The 14758-nt window shown below is 41.6% G+C and overlaps 2 protein-coding genes across 15 annotated transcripts in view; one reads left to right on the forward strand and one right to left on the reverse strand.

Moving 5' to 3' along the window:
- Positions 1 to 13506, forward strand: part of VRK2 (VRK serine/threonine kinase 2) — a 96680-nt gene extending 83174 nt beyond the window's left edge. For 6 of the 12 annotated variants that reach the window (XM_075925512.2, XM_025184190.3, XM_014573133.4 and 3 more), the window contains 3 exons: positions 8387 to 8554; positions 9370 to 9462; positions 13108 to 13506. In XM_075925512.2, the coding sequence (XP_075781627.2) occupies positions 8387 to 8554; positions 9370 to 9462; positions 13108 to 13350 (504 nt within the window). In that variant the 3' untranslated portion in view covers positions 13351 to 13506. The remainder of the gene's footprint in view (positions 1 to 8386; positions 8555 to 9369; positions 9463 to 13107) is intronic. The other 6 variants (XM_075925514.2, XM_075925515.2, XM_075925519.2 and 3 more) reach the window with 5 other exon arrangements.
- The window catches only part of FANCL (FA complementation group L), a 79633-nt gene continuing 77538 nt past the window's right edge, over positions 12664 to 14758 (reverse strand). For all 3 annotated transcript variants that reach the window (XM_089777520.1, XM_089777519.1, XM_075925523.2), the window contains 3 exons: positions 14509 to 14625; positions 13858 to 13929; positions 12664 to 13455 (listed from right to left, as the gene is read on the reverse strand). In XM_089777520.1, the coding sequence (XP_089633646.1) occupies positions 13443 to 13455; positions 13858 to 13929; positions 14509 to 14625 (202 nt within the window). In that variant the 3' untranslated portion in view covers positions 12664 to 13442. The remainder of the gene's footprint in view (positions 13456 to 13857; positions 13930 to 14508; positions 14626 to 14758) is intronic.

Below are 14758 nucleotides of genomic sequence, written 5' to 3' on the forward strand. Positions count from 1 at the left end.
CTCGACATGCCTAATCTACATCTCTCTGTCGACAGAGAGGTGTAGTCTAGACATAGCCCCACAGTCAGGGAGCTTAGAGAAGTTTGCCTAAAAGCCTTCCTACCCTCACATAAAAAGCAAGGCAGTTCAGGTCCTGACAGAAATTAGTCAGATAATTTTCCCTTTTCTAGGAAGCCCTGAGGCTCTGGGACTTCTGTCTCCATTATGACATCCAACTCATAGCTGTACATCTTCCCAGAGCCAGGATTGCTTTGGTAGATTTCCTCCGTAGGATCTTTTTGTCTTACTATGAGTGGTCCCTCCATCCAATAGTGGGGGACGGTCCAGGTGGACCTGTTTGCTTCCAGACAGAACAGGAAATGCTACATTTTCTGCTCAAAATGCCTTCTCCCCAGTTCCACTCATCCATAGGGTCCTTATGAATGTAAGCAGGACAGGGCAAAGGTGATCTTTATAGCTCCGGTCCCAGCATGCTTCTTAACTTCTCAGTGGCTGCACCATTGCAGCTACTGCTCAGACTAGGGATGTAAGCAACTAGAGACTCAAACAGTTGCTTCGTCAAGTAGGGACTCAACTAGTAACTTTCTCCCTGTCCCCTGCTGCCTCTATCAGAGAGAGACAGCAAGGGGTGGGGGATGAGGCGACAGTGGTGGGGGGGGGCAGCTTAAAAGCTGGCTCCCCCCCAACACTGTCTCTGTCGGGGGGCAGGGAGGCAGAGGCACAGCAGGGAAGAAGCATGAGTGGGGACTGAAGCAATCCCCGCTCATTCCAGTACTGACTGCTTAGCCTCTCCCTTTGAAATGTACAAGAGCCACCCGCGTTCAACTGTGATCCAACTGTGATCACACCCAGCTTTCTTACCCAAGGTAGTCTTATAGTTTCATGCAGGCTAGGATATTTACTTGCCTCTTTCCCCCTCCCCCAAAGCCACATAAGTTGGAGGAGGAGCGTAAGCTGCATTTACATTAGGAGAGTATTAACCTACATTGAAAGGACCAAGCCATTTCACAAGTGAATGCTATGGTTGGTTGTGGTGGCCAACAGCATGAAAGATTGTCCCATCTATGCTCAAAGAATTTCTTCTTGGATCACTTCCGGCATTTGCTGCTTCTAGGATTGGATAAAGGTGTCGTCTCTGACGATTATAACTGCCCATTTGACCCATCGTCAGCAGATTTGCTGGCCCAGGTGCCTATCCAGGACATCTCTAGGGTGACCACCCTGATTATCTGTCCACACATTCACATCCCACTATGCACTTATTCAGCAGGCCTAAGATGATGCAGGCTTTTACTGACAGCCACTAGACTGTGAACCGGAGTTTTGAGTGTAGGATGTGCAGACCCAAAATAAATAAATAGGGGAGAAGTGGGGGGGGGGGAGGAAAAAAAGAGGGGGGCAGGAAACTAGGAGCAGAGGGTTTGCTCCTTGTTTCCTGCTTCCTCCCTCTCCCCCCCCCCCCATTTATTTATTTTGGGTCTGCACATCCTAAACTCAAACCTCCAGTCATCTGAAGAAGTGGGCTGTGCCTGTGAAAGCTCATGATACCATCTACATGTTTTGTTAGTCTATAAAGTGCTACCAGACCATTTGATGTTTAAGTTTATCCTGTACAGACTAACTTGGCTACCCCTGAAGTTTTTGTGTCCATAAAGATCATGAGTCTGTGATGGTGGAGGACTTGAGTGTACCCAGAGTGGACCAGGAGCCAGAATCTGTTACATTTTCTTTTACACAGTACTGACTCTAGAGGTCTTGAAGTCTAATGCCAAGGAACCTGTTATTTTTGTTCTATGCTGTTCTTTTTCAGAAGCAAGGGACAGGGGAAACACCAACACTCCGTAAGTTATTAAATCTCCTTAGGCTCTCTGTATTTAAAAGAGGTAAGGATGCAAGTAGAGATGCAGTCCAAATCTCCAGTGCCAGTAATTGCTGTTCGAGGGATTCCTTGGCACTGACAGGAGTCACATCCCTAGTGCCAAAGGTTATGTAGCTGACTTGGCTGCTGAGGTGTGCCATAGGGCTGTGGTAAAAGTCAACTACCTGCAGTGGATTGGTAGTGACAGTATTGGGAGAAAGAAAACTTGATATGTAATTGGATTTCATAAGGGACGACAGTCATTACTGACCTTCATCCTCCATGCCCATCTCTTGGAGATGCATAGTAGATTGTGGTATGTGGAAGGAACTAAGGATGTAATGAGACACAGCCCCAACCCACAACCTTACTAGGAGATTTCTGTGACTTCAAAGTTGGCACAGTCCCCCCGCAGTGAGAACTTTTTAGAAGTTTCTGGATATGGTCCAGCCAACATGGATCTACATTAAGGCTGTTCAAACTCCTCTTACAGTTGAATAATTTGTCATTTTTCATTAAGATAGACACCTATCCAAGACTGTGTGCCCTAACATCATTACCAAGATAAATAAATAACATCCCACTATCATTAATCATTTCTTTAACAAACTCAACCATTCAGCCACCTACAGAAACTCATTCATTATGGGAAGGATACCCTCAGCCCTCCCTGGGGGGTGGGGGTGGGGGGGCAGAAACCCAAAACACTTTATGCATGTGTTTTGCAGAATGTCCAGATGGTCACCAAATTCTGTGTTATTTCAGACAAGTTTGGGAACAAGTTCCAGAGGTTTGAGCCTACACAGAGAACATGCTGCCAGCTCTGGTTTCCTAATTAGGTGGTCTAGCTAAGACATCATTTCTGATTGCAGCTGTGGCTATATTGCACAGCATGGGGATATCATTTGGGGCTTCATAGGTGTGACCAGGGTATATAGTCCAGATCAGTGGGAGTCTGTGTTACCCATGCCTTACAGAAGTAGCTCCCACCTGAGCTGGTCACAAACAGCCTTCCCCCATACAAACCAGATCCTGAGTTTGTGCGTAATTGCAGCCTGCCAGCCATACCTCAGTTAGACTCTGACTCTCACTAGCCTTGGTTATATTGCAAGGTGATCCTGATACACCCCCATGTCCCAAATCCCTCCCCAGAAATATATTTCCTGTACCGCCCAGTTGACTTCTAGACAGTACATGTATTTTGTTTTTCCTTTAAGGGAATAATATACCAGTTTATATTGAAGTGTCTGAATAATTATTTGAGGTAAACGCACTGGATTAGATAATAGTAAAACCAGTTTATTAATTACTATGAGATTTTGAATACAAATAATGAGGCATAAAAGTCAGAAATATTTACAAGAAAAATAACCATAGGCTTCAGCAGATTACTGCCCAAACTCTCACGTTAGGACCTCTCCCTTATGTCCTTTGTCTCTTCAGATGCAGTGAATGTGATGGGCAGGAAGAAATAGGGATCCCTTGGGGCAATCCTCCTTTTTATAGTTTCGGTATCCCTCTTGAAAAAAACATTTCCAGTTGTGCATTAGAAGACAAAAAGTCTTTATAGAAGAATGTTCGCAGATGGCTTTTTCTTACCTGCGTTAGCTTCCTTTGTTCCCCCCCTTCCTGCTTGGTGACTATTCATGATTAAATGCAAATTAAGAAGAGCATACATTCTTTTGTTTGGGACACCTGGTTGCCAATTTCTGTTTGGACAGGGCTGTCAGGTTTGGGACATGTGTTAATAACATAATGCAGGGAAATCTTTAGTCACCCATTTTAGCAGGACAATATTAAACTCAATGTGCTGGTCAAGTGATACCTTACAAGGTATACTTGGTATGAAAAAATTATTACACTATAGGGTATGAATATGGAGATGTGTTTTGTCACAGGAGGTCATAACCAATAACAAACCCTACCTGGAGACCCATAGACAGCTAGTGGAGATGTCAGAACACCAGTATGATGTACTGTCAGCAAGATGTCCCATTCTTAATAAGTTGTATTCTGCACCAGCTGTAGTCTCTGAATGTTTACGGGAGAACACATTTCAGGAGACTAGTCTTCAGATAAGTATGAATAAAAGTGGACTGTTCATATCTAAGAGATCATACTCTCCTAGCGAGCTGCAGTTGGCAGTAAGACAATTGGGTTACTGATGTAAAAACTGTCAAAGGATAAGTGGGCATCTAAAGTCACCCCTAACTTGCTATCCCTAGTAATCTAATGGTGAATGAACATACTCAAAGGAACTGATATTGTATCTGCCATCTCTAGCTGCTCACTCCACAACACCCGACACCTTGATCTTGTATGGATTAAATTTCATCCAACTTGCTCTCACCTACACTTTGGCTGGAGCACTGAACCTCCTTGTCTAAGTCAGATGAGACAGACAGTGTCATCAGCTGACAAAATACTTCACTCCATGCCTCCTTACTCTTTAATGTTAACCTTGTCCTCCTATTTCCTCCATCTCTGTCATTGGGTATATCTACACAGCAACGTTATTTCAAAATAACTTAGTCCGTGTCTACATACCAGGCAGTTATTTTGAAATAATGTTGAAATACTGTCAAGCTGGAGGACTTCTTACGCCGACTCCTGTAACCCTTATTGTATGAGGAGTAAGGGAAGTTTTCATTATCTTTGAAAACTCATGGAGATTGGCAGAGATCCCAGATGATTGGAAAAAGGTAAATGTAGTGCCCATCTTTAAAAAAGGGAAAGGAGGACAATCCAGGGAACTACAGACCAGTCAGCCTTACCTCAGTCCCTGGAAAAATCATGGAGGGGATCCTCAAGGAACTCATTTTGAAGCACTTGGAAGAGGGAAAAGTGATCAGGAATAGTCAACATGGATTCACCAAGGGCAAGTCATGCCTGACCAATCCGATTAGCTTCTTTGATGAGGTAACTGGCTGTGTCGACATGGGGAAATCAGTGGATGTGATATATCTTGACTTTAGCAACGCTTTTGATACACTCTCCCACAATATTCTTGCCAGCAAGTTAAGGAAGTATGGATTAGATGAATGGACTGTAAGGTGGATAGAAAGCTGGCTAGATTGTCAGGCCCGCTGGGTAGTGATCACAACAGCTCGATGTCAAGTTTGCGGTTGGTTTCAAGTGGAGTGCCCCAAGGATTGTTTCTAGGGCCGGTTTTGTTCAATATCTTTATTAATGACCTGGATGAGGGGTTGGATTGCACCCTCAGCAAGTTTGCGGATGACATTAGCTAGGGGGAAGGGTAGATATGTTGGAGGGCAGGGATAAGGTCCATAGTGACTAGACAGATTAGAGGTTTGGGCCAAAAGAAATCTGATGAGGTGTTCAACAAGGACAAGTGCAGAGTCCTGCAGTTGGGATGGAAGAATCCCAAGCATTGTTACAGGCTGGGTACTAAATGGCTAAGTAGTTCGGCAGAAAAGGACTTGGAGATTACAGTGTATGAGAAGCTGGATATGAGTCAATGTGCCCTTGTAGCCAAGAAAGCTAATGGCACATTAGGTTGCATTAGGAGGAGCATTGCCAGCAGATCTAGAGAAGTGATTATTCCCCTTTATTTGGCTCTGGTGAGGCCACATCTGGAGTATTGCATCTAGTTCTGGGCCCCCCCTCCCACTACAGAAAGGATGTGGACGCACTGGAAAGGGTCCAGTGGAGGGCAACCAAAATGATTAGGGGGCTGGAAGACATGGCCTATGAGAAGAGGCTGAGGGATTTGGGCTTATTTAGTCTGCAGAAGAGAAGAGTGGGGGTGGGGAAAGGATTTGATAGCAGCCTTCAATTTCCTGAAGGGAGTTTCCAAAGATGGACAGAGGCTGTTCTCAGTAGTGATAGATGGCACAACAAGGAGCAATGGTCTCAAGTTACAGGGGGGGGTGGGGGGAGAGAGAGAGGGGAAAGAATCTATGTTGGATATTAGGCAAAACTATTTCACTAGGAGGGTAGTGAAGTACTGGAATGGGTTACCTAGGGAGGTGGTGGAATCTTCGTCCCTAGAGGTTTTTAAGTCTCTGCTTGACAAAGCTTTGGCTGGGATGATTTAGTTGGGATTGGGTCTTCTTTGGGCAGGGGGCTGGACTCGACCTCCTGAGGTCTCTTCCAGCCCTAGGATTCTATGATTCTAAGTCAGAGGATGAGTGCTCTGTTTTGAAATAAGTGTTGTGTAGACACTCCCAATTTCGAAATAAGGTATGCAAATTGAGCTGTCAATTGCATAGCTTATTTCGAGTTAAGCCCTACTGTACAGATGCACCCCTCTTAGAATGACTAACTGGGACAGAATCCATGTCTATTTGCTAACTATATTTTTGAGCATCAGATGTTTTGCTTTTTCATATGTACTTGAATTATTAGGGTTATGGTTGAATTGCCCAAGTATAAATAGAGTACCCATCAGATAGATTTCAGGTAACATACTAGTAGTTCATTTTTCTTCTTGACATGCACAAACAGGATAAAAGCTATAGTAATAGTTTTGACAAATTAAGTCCCATTTGAAAATTGGATTTGGCAACCTATTGAATTTCAGAGTTTAAGCATCGCATTTAAAAAGTAGTTAATTATCTTTGAAAAAATTCATACTAGGTGCCTCTCTGCACCTTTAAGCACCTAGCACCTTTCAAAAACTGGACTGTAGGCACTTTTGAAAATTATACTTGCTAATTTTTTGGCATTAGACTGACAATAGAGGTTTTGTGTTTCAGCTCTTGATTGGGGCTGATGAAGTAGCTTTCCTATAATCTACTTTGGTACAATACTCTTCTTTAATATTTCTTTGTGTAATTATCATTCTTGAGCTATTTAATCAACACCACCAAAAGGAAACATTAAATTTGTAACTGCTATACTCAAGAACTGCTGTGCAGAGGGTCACAAGTGACTGTTACTACTGAAATTGTTCAGTGCCAGAAGTGCTGAAGGATAGCATGTGGCCTACAGGGTGTATTTTGGATACATTTACCTTAAGAGTTACAAATGCCAAACACATTTGACATTTAGGCTACGTCTACACTGGCCCCTCTTCCGTAAGGGGCATGTAAATTTCAGCAGTCGTCGTAGGGAAATCCGCGGGGGATTTAAATATCCCCCGCGGCATTTAAATAAAAATGTCCGCCGCTTTTTTCCGGCTTTTAAAAAAGCCGGAAAAGAGCGTCTAGACTGGCCCCGATCCTCCGGAAAAAGTGCCCTTTTCCGGAGGCTCTTATTCTTCGAAGTAAGAATAAGAGCCTCCGGAAAAGGGCACTTTTTCCGGAGGATCGGGGCCAGTCTAAGACGCTCTTTTCCGGCTTTTTTAAAAGCCGGAAAAAAGCGGCGGACATTTTTATTTAAATGCCGCGGGGGATATTTAAATCCCCCGCGGATTTCCCTACGACGACTGCTGAAATTTACATGCCCCTTACGGAAGAGGGGCCAGTGTAGACGTAGCCTTAGAGTGAGTATAAGACTAGGAAAAAATGTGTATGAACTCCTGATTATAGTTCCCAATATATATATTAACAAGCTATAAGAGGAGCTAAAGATAAACTCTCTCACCCCAAGGTTAGATTACCTGAATAAAGGAGTAATTATCTCATTTGAAACAGTAACATTATATTAGGCTTAATGCAATACTAGGAAACTTATGTAAGGATTTAAATTGTGACTGTTTCCTTTCCCAGAAAAGGTTAAATGTATACATAATTCTAAATTATTGACATCAGAGGATTTAGCTGCCATTGCTCAGGTCCTTAACTCAAATAAGTTTTGTTTTTCTTCCTTTATGCCATTGTTCTGGGGTGGAGTTAGGGCTGAGGGTTTCAGTATGTAGGATGCCCCAGGGAAAGAGGACAACCCTAGCTTTTTGTCCCAACAACAGCTTGAGGCCAGGTGAGAAGCACTATGTACAGTGTTGTTCATGGCCACTGCAGTGTGGACAGCCAGGGTGTGTGTTCATGTCTCCAGTTGGGGGACAGACACACAAACTCTCTAAAAAATATGGTAGATACCTGTCCCTTTGTCCATCTCTGCTGGCACAAGGGGGTTACAGCTGTCCCCATCCCCATCTCTAGCCCCTTGCTGCCCACTTTTGGTTATTCTCCAGTAATAACTCCCTCTAGCAGATCCCTCCCTTTCTATTTTATGAGAAACAGTCGAAATCCAGATACATCTGATTGTCTTGGCACAACCAAATTCTTACCTTGGTTTAAGTTATTATAAAAGGAATTAGCATACCAAATTTGGTGGTCCTAGCTCTTACCACTGAGGGAGGAGTTCTTGAACAGACAGACTCACAGACGGATGGACAGACAGACATTTCTAAAATATACTTTTCCGTTAAAATTCCTTTTAGTAAGTAAAAGCACTAGTCTTGTCCTGATGATGGGAAAGGTTTGACAACTATTTTCTACATACTTTTAGTATCTTCTGACTGGTTTTGAAGTTCGCCTTTGTATTCTTTGTACTATATTTAAGCATTTTTCATTTTGAATTGTTGAATGTTTTCACCATATCATGTTATTAACTGTATGTTAACAGGCTGATTTACCAAAGATTTCACCAAAACAGTATAAACAAAATGAAAGCAAGCTAGATGATAAAGAACATAACTGTCTGAAAAGAGCTGGTATTCAGGTAATACACAGACAAAACCAAGAGAAATCGATTGGATTAAACAAGAAGTTTCAGCATAATGAGCCACTGCTGGTGAGAGTTTTGATGTTCTAGTAAATATGGTATATGGGGAAAGAGTTCTGCTTTAATAGTCCCATGTTTTTCTCCAATGAAAGATTGGCACAACAAATTTGTGAAAATAGCAGGGTAGATTTTAATCATAGTAACACCAGAATTTGGTATAATCTGTCGTCATTGTGCATTAGGTGCAAAAATAGTGCTGTATTTCTAGTGCTGAACATTTCTTCTCTAGTCACAGGTAGTAGGAATGGTACTATGATAACATTCTTGTGTAGTGTTTGTCATTAAAATAAACATTTGCAAGACAGTAGTAATTTTCTCCTCTAATTTACAGTGGGGAAACTGCTCTAATAGCACTCTTTGGTAATAGCTCAGTCTTCAATAGCTACATTTAATATTAACCCATAATAATAATAATAATAATAAAAATCTTGGTTTCAGGCAATGTCAGAATTTATCTGATCAAAGCTCAATAGCATTGGCTACTCTATTATATTAAGGTTTGAATGTCCTCATTAGCTTCAATTTGAATAATCTGTCCCCCAAAGTGGATCGGTACTGGTTAGCTTTACACTTCTAGAGTGAAAAGAATCATTCTGTAAAGGCTTCCTTGCAATTTGAGTAGGAATAGTTCAGAAAAGAATGAATTTTAGTAAGAGAAACTTTTCTCGCCCTCCTCCCCGTTTGTTTCAAGTTAATTTAACAATTACTATTTATTCAGTTTGTGCCCTTCTTACTAGATAAGAAAATCAAACTCATTTCTGAAGCACCAGTTTGAAACTTTACAAGCAGTTTTTAAAAAAGTATAAAATCTTTGCTTCAAACAGTCTTCTGGTTACTGCATAGAGACTCCAGTACAAGGCAGCAAACTGAAGAGGAAACAGCAACATTGCCCCATGGCTGCTTCAGTCAGGCAAGTGGTGAGCAGAACAGTTCTGATAAATGGCCAGTTAATAGGAAGGAGGATAAACTAAAAAAGCCTCCCTGAGTCTTGAAAAACACTCCTGATTTTTTTTAATCACCTTCCCTGATAAAGAGCGAATACAGAGGAGGAGTTGGAAACAGTAATTAAGATGTTATTTTTATGAAGAAATTCTGTTTTGGATGCTAGAATATAAATATCTAATTGGACCATCCCCAAACTGCTTCACTGCAAATCCCTCCTTGCCCACAGATCTTAGACCCCTGTGCACCTGATTCTTATTGGAAACAGCGGCTTTTGGTTCTCCAGTCAGGTAGTCAGTCATTCTGTTGTGAATAATAGAGACTGGTCCCTGCCATTGATCACATGTATTAGCACAAACAGCCAGTACCATGGTGCCATCTTCATTATAAATCATGGTACTGCAAAGAGATATGGGGATGTATGTTCTCCTCTCCCCCCCCCTTCTCCCTTTCCTTGTGGAGATACCAGAAGCTGCACTTAGCTGGAAAGCAAGGGCACATTTTTGTATAGTTGGAGGGGAGGAGTTGTGAATGTGTGCACCGGGGTGACAGAAGGAGAGAACGAGCAGTAGAACCACCTCTTAAGGAGGATCAGGTGACAAGCACAAGAATGGACTCAACCAGCCTTTTGTATAATATTTGATTGCCATTAGTATTTTTGAGTCATTCTTCTATAGGAGGAAAAAGTAATTGGGGAATATGACTCTTAGTCTGGTTTTTCCTCTATAGCTGTTCCTTGGTATTCATAGCACATCATCAGTAACAAGAGAATCAAGTTGAATATGGATGTCAGCGTGTTAAAAAATTCAAATTGAAGAATTAAGGGGAGGGAAGTTGGAGAAGGAATACACAAAATAAGGCCATGGGAGGAATATTGTGTTGGATGGTATGCTTCCTACTAATTCCTTTTATATAACTGATTTGGAAAATTGATGGAGAGTTATATTGGGATTAAAGAAGTGCTTTTTGGTGCATTTGAGAGAGGCTGTGATAGGTATTAGGAAGGATATATCAGGCATAGGTTAAAAAAAGGCTGCAGGTTCAAGTCAAAGATGGCTGGGAAAGTAAGATTTTATATATACTTATTATAGTCCACTCACAGCTATGAAGATGAGGAGGCTTAACATGATGAAGTGTCAGAGAGGACCCAGTACAACATGATTATAACAACAGCAGGAAAGGAAGAAGAGTTTGTTGGTGGTATTTTGAACAGAGTGGAAGATGGGAAGCCAAGTTTGACAGAACAAAGGAGTTTGCAGGAGTCTAGCCATCAAACTTATTTAAGACAGGTGAAGAGTTGTATGTAGCAGGAGTTATGGAGAGAGACACACATATATTGGGAAACACTGACTTGTTACAGAATTCAGCAGCAGCCTAATTGTGAGAAGTGGAGTTATTTATGACATTGTAACCCCAGGGCTGGCATGTGGAATAGATAAGGTGGTCTGTTTCTGCAATTTAGTTTTTTGGGGGCAATAAATAGGAAAATACCAGAATTCTTAACACTGATCAGGGATGGAAATAGTATAACAGGAGTGGTATGTGTAATTTGGTAGCCATGAATACAGATACAACCTGAAAAGAAGAAAGAAAAGGGAAACAAAAACACAACCATGTAGTTCAAGAGTGGAGGGAAGTACAACAGTTGGAGGAGAAGGTAGTAGAGGGAGGAGAGTGAGCTGTTAAGAAAACCAAAAGTTCAAAGCTTGCTGAAGATCTTGGAAGTAAAATGGTGATAACTAGAGGGGCAGAAGGGCTTTTAGAATAAAGAGTGGTAAGTATGAAGGCAGAGGAAAAAATACAAGCAGGGAAAGGAAACCAAAAGAGTAGGAATGAAGGCAGCTGACAACATCAAAGTAGAATGGCATCTGTATTGCAGACCATGGAAAAGAAGACTTCATGAGATAGTTTTAATATTTTGGTAGTGAAAAATGGGTTGAGATGGATGGACTTGAATATCTAATTAGGAAGGAGACTCGGAAGGAAAATGGCAGATAATTCAGGGTCCATGTTGATTTTCTCCGCTATAAATTTTTCATCCAAAGGACTACAATGCCAGGATAGAGGACGTGTGGGATGGATTTAGCAAAAGAAACTAATGTAGATGAGAGTGGGATGGCATATGGAAGTAAGAACAGGAAATATTTAAAGATGGGAATTTGTAGAAGGAAGGTGACATGGGAAGGTAACAACATTAAAGGAAGGAGGTGATTGTCAAAAGAAAGCACAGGACTAAAATACAAGCAACATAACTATGCTTTGAAGAAAAAGCTTTGTGTTAGGGATTGTGGGTGCAGGAATCAGTTCAGAGGTGAAGATCAAAGCAGGACAAAAGAGCCATAAAGTTGATTCTTCTGGAAATTAAAAACCATCTACATCTATGAGGAATCCCCGAGTTATGCGGATCCGTACTTACGTCGGATCCGTACTTACGAACGGGGCTTTTCTCGCCCCGGAGGACGCGCCGCGGTCCCGCCGCCCGCATCCTCCGGGGTGAGAAAAGCTGCTCTGCCTCTCCCTGGTCTTCTGGGCATCTGGATGGTCCCGCCGCCCGCGTCCTCCGCGGCTTTGCTCTGCATCTCCTTGGTCTGCTGGGCCCCCCCCAGCAGACCATGGAGATGCAGAGCAAAGCCGCGGAGGACCCTGGCGGCGGCACCGCAGGGCGTCTCGGTCCCGCCGCCCATGTCTCCATGGTCTGCTGGGGGGCGCAGCTAGTGTGCTCTTCCCCCCCCCCCCAGCAGACCCTGTGGTAGAGCAGCTGGGGCGCTGCCGATTGGTCCCGCAGCGCCGCTCCTCGGCACTACTGGACCAACCCGGCAGCACCCCAGCTGCTCTGCCCCAGGCGTCCCCAAGTCAGCCGCTGCTGAAACTGACCAGCGGCTGACTACAGGAAGCCCGAGGCAGAGTTGCCCCAGGTGTCCCCAAGTCAGCTGCTGTTGAAACTGATCAGCGGCTGATTCCAGGAAGCCCCGGGGCAGAGAAACTCTGCCTCGGGCTTCCTGTAGTCAGCCGCTGGTCAGTTTCAGCAGCAGCTGAATCTGGACGCCAGTTCCGACTTAAGTACAAATTCAACTTAAGTACAAACCTACAGTCCCTATCTTGTACGTAACCCGGGGACTGCCTGTATTATGGAGACTTGAAATGAAATCTAAATAAACAACAAATTTGACAATCAATTTTAAAATGCGTATATAGTAGTTTATTAGCAATAACATTGTAAATGTTTATGTATTTTCAATGTTGACGACAACGATAAAGGTATTAGAACATTTTAGATGTTGCTATTAAACATGATTTTTTCCCATAAGACTTTAGCCTACATTATAAAACCAAACACACATTAATTTGTAGATAGGACCACTGCTGCATTTGTATGTTTAATCAAGTTTTGAATGCTAGCTGCCTGACAGAATGTTCAGAAAAACCTAGAGGCATTAAATCTCTACTCCTAGTAGCTCAGCATATTACTCGGAAAGCTTGCTGAAAGCTTGTCAGAATTTGTTCTTTCATTGTAGTTCTTTGGTATTTAGTGCAACAGAATATTTTAATCTTTGTTATTCTGATTCAGATTTCCGCTCAGTTTAACACTGGAAACATTTGTATATTTTTCCCCCTTGCAGGAAAACCCCGTAAGACAACTACACAGGCACTGTCCCCAAACCGATTACTGGGAAGATAACAAGGAACAACAACAAAACAGGCTTACATATTCTCCGCTATCTTTGCAAGAACGTAGTAGAGATTTTAGTAGTTTTTCTGTGTCCAGAACTTTAAAGCTTGCATTTACTGAAGAGAGGTATCGATACAGTATGGCCATACTTGTACTTCTGATATTAATATTCCTTGCATTGTGTTTTCTTTGATGTCACCATTTAAAATGTCTTCAAGTTTACGTGAAGTGTCATTCGGTCAGAGTTGTATACGGTTTTTTTTCAAAGTTTCTTCATAGACATTTTCACTGAGATTGGCTTTAAAAAGATGTTCAATAAAAACGTCAACATCTGGAGTGTACAAAGCTACATGTGGGTTAAACTATTTTTATTTGGTTGTTTTTACTTTAAGAATTACACATGCTTTCCAAAACCAGTCCTTTCATAGAATAATATTAAAAATTGTAGGAAAATTAAATACCCTGTATCTTTCATAATAAAGGATTCTGATACAGGTTTAATATCTAGACATTGTAACATCTTTTAGTAACACCTTCCTTTAATTTTTACAGTGTAATAAAATATAAAACTCACAAGATTTTAATCAAATTAACATTTACTATCTGCTGGTCTTATTTTTTCTACTTTTCCTAAGCTCCAGTACTGTATGTACTTTATTCAATTATACATTTCCATTAGACTTTCAAAATATTTCCTTACCTTGTTACAATATGGACATTCACCAAAGATGACATTAAAACTCTGTCTGCTAGAAGGAAGACCTTGTAACCACTGCAAGATAAGAGAATGAATTTTATGCCCATTTTAGCAATGACCTGTCTGAAGTTAATAAACAGTGCTCTTCATAGTATCTGATAAATCTCTGATTTGTAGTGGTTTCATACTGCATTGGAGCATGCAATTTAGCTGGATTTGTTTTCTGTATAATCTACCTACAAAGATTAACTGTCTTTACATACTGAAAGTACTCTAAAGTGATCCTCTCTGACTTCCTCCACACTTCCTTCTGAGATTTTCAGAGCAGTATTATTAAATAACTCTAGTTTTGTAGCACCTAGAAGCCCATCTGGATGGAGACTCACTGATTTAGACCTTGTACACACACAATAAAGCAGGTTCCTTGTATTCCTTAAGACATTATTTAAGACATAAGTGAGTCATGGGAGAGAACACGAGGGAAGTAGCAATAAGGTCATGTAATTAAGAAGTCTTAGTGGTTCTGCTTTACCAGACACCTAACTAGCTGCTTATTTCTATTGTGTCCATAATATTGTCACACAAATACAGTCGCCCGTTATCTGGGATCCATGAATTAGAGCCAAGTGGATTTGTCATAAATAAAAATTTTACCTCAAACAAGCAAGCCTGGTGGAAAGGTTGCCCACATCGGGAATCGCTACACACTTGGTCTGGAAGAGCACCATCAAGTCGATAAGCATAACAGATACCACAGTCCATAGTGAAATCCTTACAAATACAAAACAAAGTGATTTCAGACAAGTTAATGAATGTACAAAATAAGTTCTTGGAATTGAAAGGAGGAAAAAATGAAATATTACTTTTAAATTATGTATTTCTTCCATTAAAAATCCATTTTACC

This window comes from Pelodiscus sinensis, chromosome 3 (genome assembly GCF_052426305.1).
Source record: "Pelodiscus sinensis isolate ZL-2025 chromosome 3, ASM5242630v1, whole genome shotgun sequence".
Lineage (NCBI taxonomy): Eukaryota > Metazoa > Chordata > Testudines > Trionychidae > Pelodiscus > Pelodiscus sinensis.